General features: G+C 50.7%; 1 protein-coding gene across 8 annotated transcripts in view; it reads right to left on the bottom strand.

The window, feature by feature from the left end:
- The window catches only part of LOC113818546 (semaphorin-1A), a 349,340-nt gene that overhangs the window by 24,620 nt on the left and 306,596 nt on the right, over window positions 1–18,124 (bottom strand). For 5 of the 8 annotated variants that reach the window (XM_070127814.1, XM_070127816.1, XM_070127812.1 and 2 more), the window contains exons 1-3: window positions 17,308–17,465; window positions 5,957–6,008; window positions 3,005–3,067 (exon numbers count right to left, since the gene is read on the bottom strand). In XM_070127814.1, coding sequence (XP_069983915.1) covers window positions 3,005–3,067; window positions 5,957–6,008; window positions 17,308–17,429 — 237 coding nt within the window. In that variant the 5' untranslated portion in view covers window positions 17,430–17,465. Of the gene's footprint in view, window positions 1–3,004; window positions 3,068–5,956; window positions 6,009–17,307; window positions 17,471–18,124 lie in introns of those variants that run through there. The other 3 variants (XM_070127813.1, XM_070127818.1, XM_070127819.1) reach the window with 1 other exon arrangement.

Genomic DNA, 18,124 nt, shown 5'->3' with positions numbered 1-18,124 from the left:
ACTCCGGCCGCCGCACCGGGGCCGCAGTGGGGGGCAGCGCCGCCACACACGCCACTACAACTCCACCTCGGACGTAATGAAACGTAATTGCCGAGAAAGTCGTGTCGCGGTGACGCCGCGAGGGAATCGTCGGGGAGGTCGGCCGCCTTCTCTCGGCGGGAAGCGTCGCCGCGGGTCCCCGAGCATTCCGTCACATAGGCCTACATTAGAGCAGGCGGCCTCCGTCGCCGCCCGTCCGCCCGTCAGCGGCCATCCCCAGCGGCGCGTCACACAGGGGTCTTTTTGACCGTGCATTTCCATAAGGGACAGGCAATCAGATTAACCTCGCCGTAAACGAATTCAAGAAGTCATTCCGGTCCCAGTCAATAGGGCCCTCGTTTTCTCTTCGTCTCTCTTCTTCTCTTTCATTCACTCTCACACGCATTTGCAATTCTTCCCTCCTCTCCCTCCATCCACCTTTCCATCCTCCCCCTCCGATATTTTACCGCCAAAAGTCATTCTTCCACAAATATACAAAATAAGACACCGAAACTGGGCCAGCGCACGCCCGACCGTTACGCCGCCAATTCGCCCTTTTTCCTAACCTCAGTGATTGCTGACGGTGTGCTCCGCTGTCGGAAAAGTTCAACATACTTTTTTACCTTTACCAAAAAGGAAGGTGAGGTTTCAGATAAAGTTCACCATAAATTGGGGATGCATCTATCTGTAATTAATTAGACGCCTCCCATTACAATCATCACGCGACCACAGTGAAGCACCCAGTCAAGCAGCCTTCAGTTCATAGAGCTCGTTACTGACTGATGATTAGATGTCTGGACGAGCGATCAGACACAACAATAAACATATCGATCACGAAACGAAAACAAACACCTCAACCTCATTCGGAACAGTAATAGGAAATCCGGCCCAGATTGCGCCTTCAGAGTTCTCGCTTCCTCCCTCCTCCCCTTCCTTCTGTCTCGTGTGGAATGCCCCAAACACTCTATTCATTAGGCAAGCCATGAGTTAATTCCATTAGCGTCTACAAATACGGACCGGCGAACACAAACAAACACTTCTCTCCTCTTCTCCCCATCCCCCTACCACCTGAACTCCCCCTCCCCTCCCCCCCTCACACCTGGCTAACTCATCAGTCACAGACACAAGCCCGACGGAGGCACAAACCACCCTCTTCCACACCATAAACCTCCTTCAACTCCTCCCCAAGCTGCTCTAGTTATGCGTCCTTCGCTCACTCAACGTCACAAAACGCCAGGGAGGAAAAAGAAGGTAATAAATCAAAGAAAAAAAGGAGAAAATTGTCCGTGTTTCTTTTTCTTTCCTCCGCAAGCACTCGAATCTCCCTTTTAAAGCCAAGAGAAGCCTGACAGATGAACTATGAAGACACGTGATGCGGTCAATCTCCTGTCTCTCTCCCCATTTCTCTCCGCCGATAGGAGTCCGAACCAAAATCCCGCAGAGAGAATAAAACATCTCTTCTCCCCGAGCAACATGGTGGCCTCTGCGCCAAACAGGGTCATTCCCTCGGCAATAACCCTCCCATCTTCTTGTCCATAAATAAGAAGTCAATACAGAATCTTTGCAGTCCGGCAGCGCCCAACCGCCCCCGGCTGGAACATCATGGGGTCCCGCGCCAGCTCTCTGTCAGAGCATACCGCAGCAGGAAAACTTCCAAATGTGAAATGAAAAGATTACAGGAGAGAGAGAGGAGAGAGAGGAGAGAGAGAGGAGAGGAGAGGAGAGGAGAGGAGAGGAGAGGAGAGGAGAGGAGAGGAGAGGAGAGGAGAGGAGAGGAGAGGAGAAGAGAAGAGAAGAGAAGAGAAGAGAAGAGAAGAGAAGAGAAGAGAAGAGAGAGAGAGAAATATTTGCAAAAGCCCCACCCAGTCCAACGTTTAAGCCAGCCTGCCACTGCCGTCCGCACAACGACCCCCTCGCGTTTACACTGCTATCATCGGCTGCCTCGGAAAACATCGTATCTCCTGCGCTCCTGACGTGGAAGGGGAACAAGGTGATGGCCCTAACAGACCCTTCGCAATGCGCCGCCCACTGTGCAACGCTGCAGACGGGGAACACGCCCCCCTCTCCTCGCTTCGCGGAACAGTGAGTGGCGAAGAACACGCTACATGGAAAAAATATTTATTGAGTGTAACAAAGAAAGATAGATAGACAAATAGATAAACAGATGGAGAAGGAGGGAGGGAGAGAGGGAGAGAGGGAGAGAGGGAGAGAGGGAAGGAGGGAAGGAGAGGGAAAGAGAGAGAAAAAAAAAACACATCCCTATCCCTATAGTCATTCTCTGGACTGAGGCGCTTCCGCTGGCACAGAGATGACTGGCATTAGTGTCAATTAACAGGCTCTGGCGACGGGCATCAACGGGACTAGAGACGGGAATCGTGCACGCCCCTCGACACCCTACAGAACCTCCCATACAAGCTCCTATTACAACTGCTTTGCTAAACTCAGAGATTACATTACTTAGTATTTACTTCGTGGAAAAAACGAAAAAATCCAAAAAGACAAATAACCTTGTTTTTATACGAAATGAAGAAAAATAGGAGAAACATAAAAGTGAAACCCGTATGTATTTTTTCTTATCCCATCAACGTCTCCCTCAGCAGCCCCCTCCGCCCACCGACCGCCCACCACACGCCCAACACACCCACAGAGCCGCACCCAACCCCTAACAGCATGGTCTTTCCTGGGTTGGTCATCATGCAGAATGATCATGCAGTTAATCAAATGCATGGCGCTCGACCTCGGCTGTGGTGCTGGGAGCGAGGTGTTCCCGGGGGTTGGGGTATGTTGGGGGGGGGGGCTTTCAATACCCTCACGTCTAGACAAGCAGCGTGGGGGCAGGGGGGGGTGGCCATAGGCCTATAGTAGCTACAAGTTTCTTTTAAAATTAATATAACCGTGACGGAGAGAGATTGAGCGAAAAATACTATAAAAGAGACAGAAAGAGGAGAAACATAATAATTATGACAATAAAAAAAAATGTACTTACCACAGACTTGCCCTTGTTGAAGCACACGGAACTATCCTTATCCGTGGAGTACCAAACTATTCTCTGAAATCGCAGAAAAATAAATGCTGTTAATATTTGCAAGTAATATGGTGATAATAATAACATAGGTGACAGAGGCATCAATTAGAATGGCACTGATAACAAAAGCAATAATAATTATCATTATTACAACAACAACAACAAATCAACACGAATAACTGTAATAATAGTAGTAGCAGTGATATCAATAATGACAATAATAATAATAATAATAATAATAATAATAATAATAATAATAATAATAACAATAATAATAGTAATAATAACAACAACAACATCAACAACACCACCACCAAAATAATAACAACAACCCCAAGCGCAGGAGTAATACCGCTAATGATACCCAACAGGTGCACCGAACCGAGCCGGCGCCGCCACGGCAGAGAACCCGGCGAGCGACCCTGCCTCCACGCGCGCCGAAGAGCCTTCAGTCGCAGGGGGGGAAGGGTTAGGTTGGGCCAGGGTACGGCCGTGCGGCGCGTTCCCGGGCGATCCCTGCCTTTCTTCCTTGAGGGGTTGAGGGGCGAGGAGGAGGAGGAGGAGGAGGAGGAGGAGGAGGAGGAGGAGGAGGAGGAGGAGGAGGAGGAGGAGGAAAGAGTGCGAGGAAAAGTAGAGGGGAGGAGAAGGGAGGAGGTAGGAGGAGGAGAGGGAGGGAAGGGGGACTAGGAGGAGGAGAGGGAGGGAAGGAGGACTAGGAGGAGGCGGAGGTAGTGGTGGTGGGGAAAGAGGAAGAATAGGAAGGATAGGAGGGGGTGGAGGAATAGGAAGGGGTAGTAGTAGTAGGAGGAGGAGGAAGAGACGGGGAGGTATAACTAGTAGCAGGAGGAGGAGAGACGGGGAAAGTAGTAGTAGGAGGAGGAAGAGACGGGGTAGTATAAGTAGTAGTAGGAGGAGGAAGAGACGGGGTAGTATAAGTAGTAGTAGGAGGAGGAAGAGACGGGGTAGTATAAGTAGTAGTAGGAGGAGGAAGAGACGGGGTAGTATAAGTAGTAGTAGGAGGAGGAAAGGAGGATGGGAAGGAAGAAGGAGGAAGAGGAAGAGGCGGCGGCATCGTCGAGGACTACAGATGGCCAACTTCCAGAACTTCCACGCATTAACACCGAACTAATGACACCTCCGGGTTTATCGCCCCCCCCTCCCCCCCAAAGAAAAAAAAGGGTCTGTCTTCGAGGTTTACGGATATTTCACCGGTTCGAACAACGCAAAATAATAAGTTTCCACCGATTCATTCCTGACCGTTACCAGTTAATTACAAGGCCGGAGAACAGAGCGCCGGGCAGTGTGTGACCAAAACAGCCTTTGAGAATATAAACGTTTAATTCGGCTTGATAACCGAACGGGGCTTTGCGGCGGCGGCGGCGCCACGCAAACCTCCCGTTATGACGCTCGCGACTCGAGAAAAAAGCCGGCCGACTGCGGGACATGCACTTCAACACAACCACAAAAGAGTAAAAATAACAAGAAAAGCGAATATCAAAGAAACGAATAAAAGCAACGAGAGCCAGTCTCGCGATTCAGTCATTCAGGCGGCCACGCAAATCGGCGGCGTCGCGTGCGCAGCTCTTGTGTTCCGGGGAAACTCGGTCACGTACCGCGGCGACAGAGCGCGGGGGTCGCGCGGAAGCAGCGTGCGTGGCCCAGTGACCGGATGTTGTGACCAGGCCAGTCACGTGAATGCCCCCCCCTCCCCTGTGCACCCACCTGACACGTCCGCAGGCCAGACAGCGGCCTCGACGAGCAAATAACAAACGACAGCTGTTGCAATCGCTCCGCCGTGTTTGTGGATTCGCGCCCGGGCTCGAGGAGGGTCGAGTGGCAACAGCTGTGTTTTGCTCGTGTTTCTGTCGTGGTTTTATTATGAGAGCTTTCCCGTGACATCAAAGGGGCTCTACATGATCGCAGAAAGCTTACTCGTGTCCACAAAGGAAGAACACCGTGTATTTGGAAAGTTAGAAACCTCGAAATGAGCGATCTGAAAATTACGTTCAGTTCCTCATCTTCATTGCGTTCTTGGGGAACTCCAGCGCTTCGGAAAACTTAATTCTAATATCGGTTAATAGCGAAAGAAGTGAAAGTTAAATGTGCTTTTCCTTATAGTGAAAGTTCGCATTTAAAGCCCGCGTTTATCAACTCGCCCGAACCATTAGCTCACATTAAAGGGATCGAATTCGCACTTGTCGAGCTTCAATCGCGCGCAAAAGGGCTTCTGTCGCCTTCACTCTTTCGGCTCAACTTTCGTCGCCCAATGGCACCTAATCACGCAATCCGCCGCAATCAGCCTTTCCACACAAGCCGAGTAGTATTAAGGACTCCCTAATCGCGAGCAATCCAATCGCAAGCCGAATCAAGCCGCCGCTTTCCCCGCGAGAGCTCGGAGGGCGCCGAGGAGGAGGCCCCCCGCGCCCGAGGGATTAAGCGAGCAGCAACTGCAGGGCTAAACACTGCTGCGCCAAGGATCTGCTAATTGATATACAGTGGACGGCGCTGGGATACGACCCGCCGCGCTGTTGACACAAGATCAAGAAGAGCCCGGCGCGGCATTCCGTCGGCTTCGGTTTCAGAAAGAGGAAATCACTGCCTATCTCCCGCTATCAGATTTAAAACAAGACCATTGTGTAGACTTGTTTTTAAAATTATGTGCTTACAAATGCACACGTGTTTACGTGTATGTGTGTGGATTGACGTGTGTTTGCGTATGTGTGTGTGTTACTTGAGTGTATAGTGTTCGTCTGTACATTTGTGTGTATGCGTATGTGTGTGCATGTGAACGTATGGGTATATACATGTATGTGAGTATGCATGTGTGCGTACGTGTCGATGTGGCAGTTCGTCCTCGTGGATGTAACCTGAACACAAATAAACACATTTAATAACAAAAGCAAATAAACTCACCTGACTGTAGTTTTCCTCCAGGTTATGAATGCTGATATTATAGACGATGTTCCTGCAAAGAAAACAGAAAGGAGATTAGGCGCGAAGAACAACAATAACAAAAATGGAGCAACACACACGGCGGGAAGCACAACAGCCCGCACGTGCCAAAATAACCTTCGCCTTTACAGTAATCCTGCCTTGTTGATGCGGGATTTATTAATTTTCTCTACATCTCTCTCTCTATCTCTTTCCTCCCTTTCAGTCTCCCTCCCCCTCCTCTCCTTCTCCAACCTTTCAGTCTCCATCTCCCTATCTCTTTCCCATCTTCCCCCTTCCCTATAATATCCCTCCTGCCCGTTCCCTTCCCCCTGTTTCCCTCTCCTTCTCCCCTTCTCCATCTCTTTCTCTCCCTCCCTCCATCCCCTTCTCCCCCTCCCTCCCTCCCCTTCTCCCTCTCCCTCCCTCCCCTTCTCCCTCTCTCTCCATCCCCTTCTCCCTCTCCCTCTTAATAAATCCCCCTCCCTTCCAGACGCCCCCCCCGGTCTGTTTTCTCTCTCAAGTTAGCAACACCATTCTAACTGGCTTTGCAATATCCCTCCAGGGCCCCTAACAAAAGGAATTTGCAATGCTAAAGCTCCGAGGCATAACCCGAAGGACTCTTGAGAACACGGTTTCCACATTTCCCCCCTCTGAAAAGAAAGGAAAAAAAGAGGAAAAAACAAAAAAAGAAAAGGAGGAAGCATAAAAGAATTGAAGAATAAATGGCGGAGAGACTTTGATTTCAGGAAAAATAATATATATCGACAGCTATCATTTCCCTTTTAAAAAATAAAGAAAAAAATAACTTAAAGGAGAAACAGACTGATATGATTGAATTCCTTGCGGTCACGAAGAGGAGAAGAAAGAAGGAGAAAGGAATGGATGGAAGAAAGAAGGGGAGTGAGAGGGAAGGGAAATGAGAAAGACGGAGAAACTCTACGAAAAGAGAGAACAAAGAAGAGAAGAGAGAGAGAGAGAAAAAAAAAAAAAAAAACAGGAGAAAAAACCGTCGCGCCCTCCGCTACCACCTCCCTCCCTCCCTCCCCTCCCCGCACCCCCAACCCCTGACACGGAGAATTCAATAGCCATTATAAGTATTGGATCCTCCGTCTTGGGCGTCGCGTAAATACCCGAGAGCCGCGTCCTCTGTGGTCTTCTGCGGCAGAGAGAGCTTCCGCCGGATCCCCGCTACTCTACCTCGCGCCAGACGACCTTTATTGAAATTCTGCGAACTCGAATAAGCAGCGGCGGCCGGCGGTCGATAAAATTCTTTGGCCGGGTGTTGCAGTGTGAAAGGGGGGGGGGGAGTGTGTGTGTGTGTGTGTGTGTGTGTGTGTGTGTGTGTGTGTGTGTGTGTGTGTGTGTGTGTGTGTGTGTGTGTGTGTGTGTGTGTGTGTGTGTGTGTGTGTGTGCGTGTGCGTGTGCGTGTGCGTGTGCGTGTATGTATGTATGTATGTATGTATGTATGTATGTATGTATGTATGTATGTATGTATGTATGTGTGTGTGTGTGTGTGCTCACGCGCTTGTGTGTGTGTGTGTGTATTGTGTGTGAGTGTGTGCACGCGCTGGCCTGTGTCCCAACGTGTGATGCATGCACACGCAGGAATGTAATTCCAGCCATCTGGGAATGTCCGCATAAAAACAAAAGCCCAAGATAAAATTGCAAGAAAAACTGCAAAAGAAAAAAAAGTTAATCAAAAGTCTCATAAATTACTAATGCATGCAATATCTTCGGGCGGCGGCTCGCTACGTCAACAACCATGAAAATTTAAATATTAACGATCAACAAGTCACAAAAATAATAAACATCCCATGAAAGTTTCACTCTTCAAATTTCCCCGGGTAGTACGGTATCAAAGAAATATTAATAGGCAAATACAGCTTTGGCCGCCCAGAAAGAGACATGGTTAATAATTCTTTTTCAAACGCGAGACGGAATGAAACCCCCTCCCCCCTACTCCCCCACCCTTGGACTCTCCCCTCCATTCCCTCCCTCCGCCTACCTCCCCTCTTCCTCCTACTCCTTCTTCCCCTCTCTCCCCACCATCTCCTCTTTCTCCTCCTCCTCCCTCTCCCTCCACCTCCTCCTTCCCCCTCTCCCTCCTCCTCTTCCCCCTGCTCCTCCTCCTCCTCCTCTCCCTCTCTCCCCACCATCTTCTCTTTCTCCTCCCTCTCCCCTCCTCCTCCTCCTCCTCTCCCACTCCCCCTGCGCCTCCTCCTCCTCGTCCCGCTCCCCTCCCCCTCCTCTCCCCCTCTTTCCAGCAGCCTCAAGTAGGTCTAATGACTTATTCATGGCATCCTTGTGCAATGGACCTTCCGCTTTCCTGCAATGCTGATTTAACCTTGCAATGGCGCTCCTTTGCCCGTTGCTAAAGCATTTTTTTGTTCTGTTTCTGAAAGCGTGGGGATTTGCAATGCTGGAAATGCGTATTTTTTCAGCTGATTTTTCTAGTTTGTTTTGCTCTCTCTCTCTCTCTCTCTCTCTCTCTCTCTCTCTCTCTCTCTCTCTCTCTCTCTCTCTCTCTCTTTCACTCGTTCCTGCTACGTCCCTCTTCATGTATCATCCGAGCCCTCTTTGGTCGTCCCCTTCAGACAGTCCATTACCCATTTCATACCAACCCCCACCCCCGACCCCTCCCCCCACCCCCATCCGCGCCCCTTCCCTCCCATACCATCCCCTCCGCCCATCAGCTCCTTGATCCCTCCTCCGGAACGACAAGTTGGCTCTCTCTAAGAATACCCGAGGGGCACGTTTAATAAATTGCCCCCCGCCCCGATGAACGGCCCCCTTCGCACGCCATTTCCGCCCCTACGAACCCCTCGTCATACGGCCCATAATCCCTCTCTCCGACGTGAAACCGTAGCGCCGGACACGAAACCTTTCCCCTCCCCGTTCCCTTACCCTCCCCCCTCCCCTCCCCTCCCCTACCCCTGTTGTTGCAGCGTGTGAACTTTTCCTGCAATTTGCTATCGCTTTTAATGGGAATTCGTGTCGCCTTAAAATCTTCCTCGGAAATGGTCTCCAGCCGTTCATGGACTCCCAACGCTGCCGGGGTGGAAATGAGCGAGGGAAACACACATAGGCCTACAATGACGATTTCCTTGTGAGTCTGCATAATTTTGTGTGTGTGTGTGTGTGTGTGTGTGTGTGTGTGTGTGTGTGTGTGTGTGTGTGTGTGTGTGTGTGTGTGTGTGTGTGTGTGTGTGTGTGTGTGTGTGTGTGTGTGTGTGTGTGTGTGTGTGCGTGTGTGTGTGTGTGTGTGTGTTTACAAGCCCCGATATGTCTGCATATGTATCCCGACTGCAGAGGGAGCAAAAGCAAGGCCATCCAAGGCGTGAAAGCATCGGGTAGGCTCTGCGCTGTCACGAAGGAATTCCTGGCGAGGCGCTGGTTCTTCGGCCCTTGGGAAGTGCTGCTTAAGTGAGGATTGTCCGAGTCCCGCAGGACCAGTAAAACCTACTGGGTGAAGAAAGAACTATCCCTCCACTGCTTCTAAGGCTCCTTCCGCCTTGCAGTTTCCAAGCCAGAGCCGCCCTTATGGTCCATGGCACGCGCTGCTCCTGTGGCCCTCCTCCGCACCCGAACTCGCCTCGTAAAAGGGAGCCAACGACTATGACTGTCGCCGTAGCCTAGCTTAACCCTCAATGGCCCTCCAGTCCAAATCTAATTATGAACTTTCATGCCGGATGGTAAAAAAAAAAGGAGGAACAGCATAAAAAAAACTATGGGCAGTCATTTGTAGACGGCGAACTACGTGTTTGTTTACACTGATAATCACGGAGTTGCGAGGCCGAAATATGGCTGCACTGGCTGAAGGATTCGAGGCTTAACCGCACCGGACTGACCTTCACTGCAGCCTGACCCAATGGCCACCAGTAGTGTTATTGTCGCAAATGCGTCTATGATAACAGATCGTATTTATGTCTGAGTGGGTGGGTGGGAAAAAAGAAGGGAGGGAGGGAGAGAGGGAGGGAGGGAGGGAGGGAGGGAGGGAGGGAGAGAGGGAGAGGGAGAGGAGGAGGAGAGGGAGAGGGAGAGGGAGAGAGGAGAGAGAGAGAGAGAGAAGGGAGAGAGGAGAGAGGAGAGAGAGGGAGAGAGGAGAGAGAGAGAGAGAGAGAGAGAGAGAGAGAGAGAGAGAGAGAGAGAGGAGAGAGAGAGAGAGAGAGAGAGAGAGAGAGAGAGAGAGAGAGAGAGAGAGAGAGAGAGAGAGAGAGAGAGAGGAGAGAGAGAGAGAGAGAGAGAGAGAGAGAGAGAGAGAGAGAGAGAGAGAGAGAGAGAGAGAGAGAGAGAGAGAGAGAGAGAGAGAGAGAGAGAGAGAGAGAGAGAGAGAGAGAGAGAGAGAGAGAGAGAGAGAGAGAGAGAGAGAGGGAGAGAGAGAGAGAGAGAGAGAGAGAGAGAGAGAGAGAGAGAGAGAGAGAGAGAGAGAGAGAGAGAGAGAGAGAGAGAGAGAGAGAGAGAGAGAGAGAGAGAGAGAGAGAGAGAGAGAGAGAGAGGAAGAGAGAGAGAGAGAGAGAGAGAGAGAGAGAGAGAGAGAGAGAGAGAGGGAGAGGGAGAGGGAGAGAGAGAGAGAGAGAGAGAGAGGTACGCCGGGGAGCACAGCGCAGCTATAACACCATCATCGAAGTTCCTGCTCAAAAACCGCTGAACGTGCACTCTACAAGCTCGTGAACGGCAAGTGAATTACACAAAGTTATTTCCCCCCAAGTAGGCACAAAGCCACCCCTCCCTCCTTACTCCGTCCCCTCTCCCCGCCCTCCCCCTCCCCCCTCGCCCGCACGCGCCACTGCAATCCCCTAAGATTCCCTCCTCCTCCTTTATTTCTTCTGCAGATTTCTCGCTCTCATCCCTCCCAAAGCGCACAGATTTCGCGCGCATGAGCCGTTCCTCCACCGGGTCCGGCCACGCTCGGGGACCCGACCAGCCCGATCGCGCGATGGGGACGTTTTGTTCGGTATCCGAGGTCGGCCGATTTCCGACGACCACTCGGTCGGGGCTAATGGCAAGAAGATAAAATTGCTTTCAGACGCTGCTCTGGGAGAGGGGGAGGGAGGGTTTGAGGGGGTGAGGGGGGGGGGCGAGGCTGGCACTGCAACATTTCTTACTTGCTTGCCCTTGCGCCTCGAAGCCGACGCCACATGCTAGTGTTTCCCAAACTGCATCAACTGCATCAACTGCATCAACTGCCTGCCTGCCTGCCTGCCTGCCTGCCTGCCTGCCTGCCTGCCTGCCTGCCTGCCTGCCTGCCTGCCTGCCTCTCTCTCTCTCTCTCTCTCTCTCTCCAATTTATCGCCATTTACCTCTCCCCCTCTCTTTCTCTCCTTGTCCTCCTCTCCCTCTCTCCCCCACTCCCGTCGCCGCCCACCGCCGCCAACACCCGCGAGGCGTCCCGCAGCGCGCTCTCACTGCGGCTACACATGTGTCCCGCATGTAGTGTGCTGATTAGCTTATCGTTGACACATGTGTTCCTCGACTTGACTTCTTGTGTGAGCGCAATCGTGTGAAGCTCCTTAGGGGAACGAGGCCTTGACATACTGAGGATGCTCTCCCACAAGAGCCGAGCTAAGGACCACATGGGCCGAACGGAGAGAAAAAAGAAGATATAATGTGCAGGCAATATATTACCTCTAACAGACCTTGAAGAGAGAGAGAGAGAGAGAGAGAGAGAGAGAGAGAGAGAGAGAGAGAGAGAGAGAGAGAGAGAGAGAGAGAGAGAGAGAGAGAGAGAGAGAGAGAGAGAGAGAGAGAGACGCGTAATAAACCAAAAATTAATGAAAAATAAAAAAATAAAAAACTGAGAAAGTACCCAAGACCGCCGCAGCTCGTCCGCCCAGCCTCACAATCTGCGGATTATTCCCGACGAGCCTCAAGCGTGAGCCTAAGGCAGCGGCGTCGTCTCCACGCACGACTCCCCACCGACCTGTGTCAGGGAGGAGGGGGGGGGGGGTAAGGGGGTCCCGACCTGACCACGTGTCCAACTCCCCCTCCCCTACCTCCCCTGATCCCAACCTGATGGCCCTCCTCCCGAAGCTCACGTGTCGAAGCTCGACGCCTCCGACAGAGCCGTCACGTGACCCCGACAGACACTTTGTCTGCCGCACCGTCTCTGTCACGCACTTGGGAGGAAAGGGAGGAGGGAGGGAAGGATGGTACAGAGAGAGAGGAGGAGGAGAGAGAGGAGAGGGGGGACGAGAGAGAGAGAGGAGGTGGGAGAGGAGGGAAAGAGGAGTTCTCAGAAGAAAAAAAATACCACATCTGATATTACAACTGGGAATGGCATTCGGCAAGCTCAATCATTGTGTCTCCCAAAGCAAATACCCACTCCCCCCTGGCCCTAAAAAAAGGAATTCAGAGACAATAAAGTACACAAAAAAGACAAAAAAATACGTCTAGGTCGAAGCGCATCGTTAACGTGTTGGAACATCAGCTCTGGCGTGGCAATGACATCATAGGTTTTTGCCCGTCGGCTGCCAGCGTTCTTGCACAGCCAGCGTGCCAGCTGCGACTGATAGTGTTGCAGGACGAGACTGGGGAAGGGATGGGGAGAGGGGTAGGGGGATGGGGGAGGGGGAATGGAAGGAGAAGGGAGAGGGGAGGGGGAATGGAAGGAGAAGGGAGAGGGGAGGGGGAGGGGGAGGGGGAAGACTCAGGGGATGCACACTGGACAAAGAGGCGAGAAGTGATGAATGCAAGAGGACGAATGCGTGAGCGGGGAAAAAAAACAACAACAAAAAACAAAAAGAGAGAGAGAGAGTGAGTGAAAGCTAAGGACAGAAAGCGAGACAAAGAGAGGAGAGAAGGGATAAAGAAGCGAGGCGAAGCGAACGCGAAGCACATGGGGATCAGATGTCGGCTTCCCAAAGGGCGTAGGAGGAGAACACTTTTCTGTGGATTTGGTATTAAATTCGAATCGCGGGCGTTGCAAAGGTCACCCAATCGCGCCCCGGGGAGCTGCGCTGGCTCTTCGTGGCGTCTCTCTTTTCGTCTTAATCTTGAAACCATTAGCGAAAGCAAGAGAAAAAGAAAAAAAGAAGCAATGGCCCGGGAACTATTAAAGCAAGGGAGTGAGTTTTTAACCATGAATATGAAAGAAAAAAAATATATTAAAAAAATCTAGCATGTATGTATCGTATGTGACTAGTTATCCCTTATTTACACGTGCTTCTAAGGTTTAATATATGCAAATGTCGCGTGTGTATTTACAGGAAGGCGAGGCAGCATCGCCGACATCAGCGATGTAGGCCTATTCACCTGCGAGCATAACAGGTGTGGCCGCTCTTGACGCCCCCGCCGCTGCGCCCTTCCCCACCCCTTTTATTTATGGCACTAGGCCTACGGGGCACCCACACAGCCTCAACCCCAACCCCCACGCCCTCACGACACGCTAACATATGGGGCCCTTGTATGCCGCCCTTATGAGCGCCCACCGTAATTAAATGCGACGTGGTAATGCCTCCTGTGTCTCTATACGGGCGTCTGGCATCCCCTCCCCCCATCCTCTCGCTTCCCCCCCTACCGAGCTCCACACCTGGCTGGGGGATCGGGCGGGGCGGAAGAGGGGGGGGGGAGGGTTTTGCCACAGGGTTAATGAGAGGGAGTAACAACAAACTGGCCCCGCTCCCCTTGTGCCACCCCAACTCCCTCCTCCCTCCCTCTTCCTCCTCTTCCTCCCTTTAAACCCATCGCATAAAACCAAAAAGATGGAACAAGGCAAACGCGAGAACCAAGACGATGATCTCAGTCCCAAACGGCACCGAGAGAGATACACATTCCCATATAAACAAACCCCGGAAAAAAACGCAAAAAAAGCCAAACGTCCCAAATACCCGCCACTTTAACACTGATATAACCAGCTACGCTCCCACATTCACCGCTTCAATATGAGCGCTCTAACTTTCCGCACATGGCTCGTCAAATTATCGAAAAAATGGAACCGAAAAATTTGTGTTTGCCTGGAGCAATGTTCAAGCAAAAATTCCCGGCGCGATACTCGGTGCGTAGAGAAAAATAAAACGAACATTCTTTTTTTCGTTCAATAGCTGGTATACAAATACAGGCATGACTCGGGAATTTCGTCCACTTGCAAAACTTCTTAAAATTCTCTTTTTTCATTATCGTATGTCGAAATGCCATGCCATGTGTGCGAGCGTTATTATTATTATTATCATTATTATTATTATTATTATTATCATTATCATTATTATTATTATTATTATTATTATCATTATTATTATTATTATTATTATTATCATTATTATTATTATTATTATTATCCTCATTGTTATTATTACTATTATTATTATCATTAACACTATTATCATCATTTTTATTATTATTATCATTATTATTATGTATGTACGCATGCTTGCAAGTATGCATGACTGTGTCTATCTGTCACTATATATGCATACCATACATGCGTAAGTATGTACTGTATGGGGGTGACGCTGAAGCGGATGTATGTCCATTCAAGTGTGTATGTATGCGGATGTCTTAACAAGCTGAAGTGACAAACGACCCCATTCAGCCTTCTCTGCCTAAAGATGGCAGTGAAGAACGGAGCGGAACCCCTTCCCTGACACACCCATACATACATACAGTACATCCTTATCCTTGACTTAATGGCTCACCCCCTCCCCCGCCCCTTGCCCCCCCCTTACGAGTCCACACAGCCTTGACAATGTGTGGTCGCATTCAGGAACAGTGCTCGTTCAGGACTCATCGCCGCGCCAAGCAAAGTTCATGTTTTCATCAACTTGGCTAAAATGTCGTTGTTTATCAGGCAGAAATACCATGCGCATGACATTTCCACGGCCGGCAGTCATACGTGGGCTGCCACCCGCCCCCAAAGCCTGTTTAGCACGTATGGAAGCGTCCATAAACGCCGCGTTGCAACGGCAGCCACAAAGCACTGCTCCTGAGGCAGTGCAAGTGCCGCAAACGACCCCGTCGAAGGAAACGTCCGTCAGGGCCTCCTGCAAGCCTCGTTTCCCCTCCTTGCCTCTTATTCTCCTCCCTTCCTTCTCCTCCTCAGTCCCCCCCCCACTCCTCTCCCCCTCCCCCCTCGCCGCGATCGCCCCGCCGGGACGCGCGAGGCGACAACACCGCCAGGCCTTAATTCGCCGCAATGAATGGGCGCCGCAAAAGGCCCGCTAAGGTCAGGGCTCCGCGGCCTTTTTCGTCGTGGGAAAGGCCGCCCCCCGCCGCCAGCGCCTCCAACACGACGGCGCGGACGCAGAGGGATAGCCTTCTTGGGAGCCTCTCGCGGCCTGCCTTGAGTGCGGCTTGGCTTTACGGGGCAAGACAAGACTATTTGCTGTGATTGTGTGTCAAGTGACCCAAGCCTGGCGCTGCTGACACTCTGTGTGCGTGAGGAGGGAGGAGAGAAAAGAAAAAAGTGTACACAAAGAGGTACCCAGAGCAGGGAGGCACTGGTAAACAAACAAAACTGTACCACATGTAAATAAACTTTAAAAAAACATGTGATAATGTTTACACCCAAACCACACCCAGATGAATATAGTCATCAAAGAAAGCGTACATTATTTAACTTAAACACAAATATGCATACATACAAACACATATGCGCAAGTGCGTGTGTACGTGTGTGTGTATGTATGTGTGTGTGTGTGTGTGTGTGTGCGTGTGTGTGTGTGTGTGTGCCGCGGACGTACACAAGAAGCCTTCCCGTGTATCGGACTTGTCATCGCTGCGAATAAACCGGCGGGACCGACTGAGGCATTGAGCAGTCGGAATAGAATGGCGATTTCGCGTGCGGTTTGCACACTGGTATTCGCAAACAACCTCCCCCCTCCTCCCCCCCTCTCCCCTCCCCCGGCTTGGTGATTTTGGAATACCACGCCACGTCAAAGGAGCTTCGTCTACCATGGTAAAAAATGATAAATTGAAAACAAACATACACACGCAATCACACACACACAAACAACCCCCCTAACCTCCAACCCCACACAAAACTATGAACATAACAAAGAGCGAGAATGAACCAAAAACAATAAATAAATAAGTAAAAAAAACAAAAAAAAACACGACACCCAAACTCAAAAATCCCGCCAAAACTCAAAAATCCCGCCAAAACCCCCTCTGTCAACCCGCCGGCGAATCAGGGGCTCATTCCCGCCCGAACCGCGACCGGGAATGAGTCAGGCGCTAATTAAGGCTTTATCTCTCGCCTCATAGATACAAAGCGCCCGGAGAGACACCTGTGGCAAGGGCAGCGTGCGTGGGGGGAGGGGGGAGGGGGGGAAGAGGGGTTCATGGATGGGGAGGGGTAATGGGGGGGGAAAGAGGGAAGGGGGAAGCGAAAAGGGGGAGAAGGAATGGGAGAGGTAGGGGAGAGAGTGAGGGAAAAGGGGGAGGAGGAGGGACGAGGGAGTGGAAAAAGGGAAGGAAAGGGGAACGGGAAAGGGTGAGAGATAGAGGAAGGAAAGGGAGGATGGGGAGGATAAGGAAGCAGGTGAGAGAAGAGAGAGAGAGAGAAAGGGGAGAAAGAATGGAAAAAGGGGAGGGGGGACGGGACAGGGTGAGGGATAGAGGAAGGAAAGGGAGGATGGGGAGGATAAGGAGCAGGAGGAGAGAGGAGAGGGTGAGTAACGATAGAGGGAGCGGCCTGTGAATAAAGGTGCGCCGAGATGGATCGCGCCCCTTATCTACCTTCCTTATCTCTCTCTCTCTCTCTCTCTCTCTCTCTTTCTCTTTCTCTTTCTCTTTCTCTTTCTCTTTCTCTTTCTCTTTCTCTTTCTCTTTCTCTTTCTCTTTCTCTCTCTCTCTCTCTCTCTCTCTCTCTCTCTCTCTCTCCACCCCTTCCTCCCTCCCTTCTAACCTCACTCTCTTTTTCTCTCCTTCTCCCTCACAGCTTGCAACAAGAGTCGCCCATCAAATCAACAGGTGCAAAACTTGGGAATTTTTATCACCCGTTGCAGTGCAATTCTGGACCACCATCAGTCATCAATGTACATGAACACAACATCATAAAAAACTATAATGGATGACAGCACAATCGAAAATCTGATTGACAAAAAAGCTTTTAGTTGATACGGAGAAGAAGTAAAAGAAGAAGAAGAAGAAGAAGAAGATGAGGAGGAGGAAGAAGATGAAGAAAAGAAGAAGAAAAGGAAAAGAAGAAAAAGAAGTAGGGGACGACAAAGAAGAAGCAGCAGAAGATGTAAACGAGAAAGAAGAAAAGCAGGAAGAAGAGAAGACGAATCTGGATAGAGATCAAGAAAAGGAGAGGAAGAAAACTACCACTAATAATAATAATAAGAAAAGCAACCACTACAACAACAACACAAAATTTATAAAAAGACTCTTACCTGGCCCCGATGAGGAGGGAATCCCCGTCTCTCTGTAGTAGTCTGAAGTAGTCTGTAACACTACTGTTTCCTGGGAAGATCTGCGCCTCCAACTCATCTGCAAGGGAGAGAAGAGACAGCATTAGGCATACGCTCGACGGAGACAAGGGAGATGAATAAATAACTAGATAACGAAGTAAATACATAAATCGCAAGAAGTGCGCCGTTTAGACACTTTTATTTACTTATTTCTATATATACTTTCTTTAATAAATCTAGTTCGAGCATTGTGTTTTTTTCTACCGTTTTTTTCTCTCTATGACGGAGAACTCATTACCAGGATACACCGAAAAGTTCCCCCGCAGGCAGCGCTTAATGCAGCGAGTGATTACATCGCTTCCAGATGAATTCCCCGGACGGCCGCTTAACCCCCCCCCCCCCCTCATCCTTAAAACCGAGCGCCCGAAATGCCGAGTCACCCTCATCGCCGCATGAACCGCCATGCACAGCGACGGCATGACGGGAGGGACTGGCGCATGTGCATGACCCTGGAGACCGTCCGTCAGGCAGGGAGAAGCAGGAGGGAATGTTGCAGCGCCTTGTGCAGCGTCGCCACAGACAACCAAGCGGCGGAGAGATGGGGAAGCGAGGAAGATCACGCACGCACGCACGGACCCGCCCAAGTTTACAATAATTTGCATAATATATTCCCCGTCTGACGACTCGCGGCACGCATGCCTGGGCTACCTGCCTCGCTGCTCCCGTGGCCAGGTCAGGAGCGGCAATGACCGCCCGATAATGAAGATAATGGCAATAAAAAAGTCTCTGACGCCGGAGG

Source organism: Penaeus vannamei, chromosome 12 (genome assembly GCF_042767895.1).
Source record: "Penaeus vannamei isolate JL-2024 chromosome 12, ASM4276789v1, whole genome shotgun sequence".
Taxonomy (NCBI): Eukaryota; Metazoa; Arthropoda; class Malacostraca; order Decapoda; family Penaeidae; genus Penaeus; species Penaeus vannamei.
Note: the sequence above shows the minus strand (reverse complement) of the source record. Positions and strands in the feature narration are given on the sequence as shown.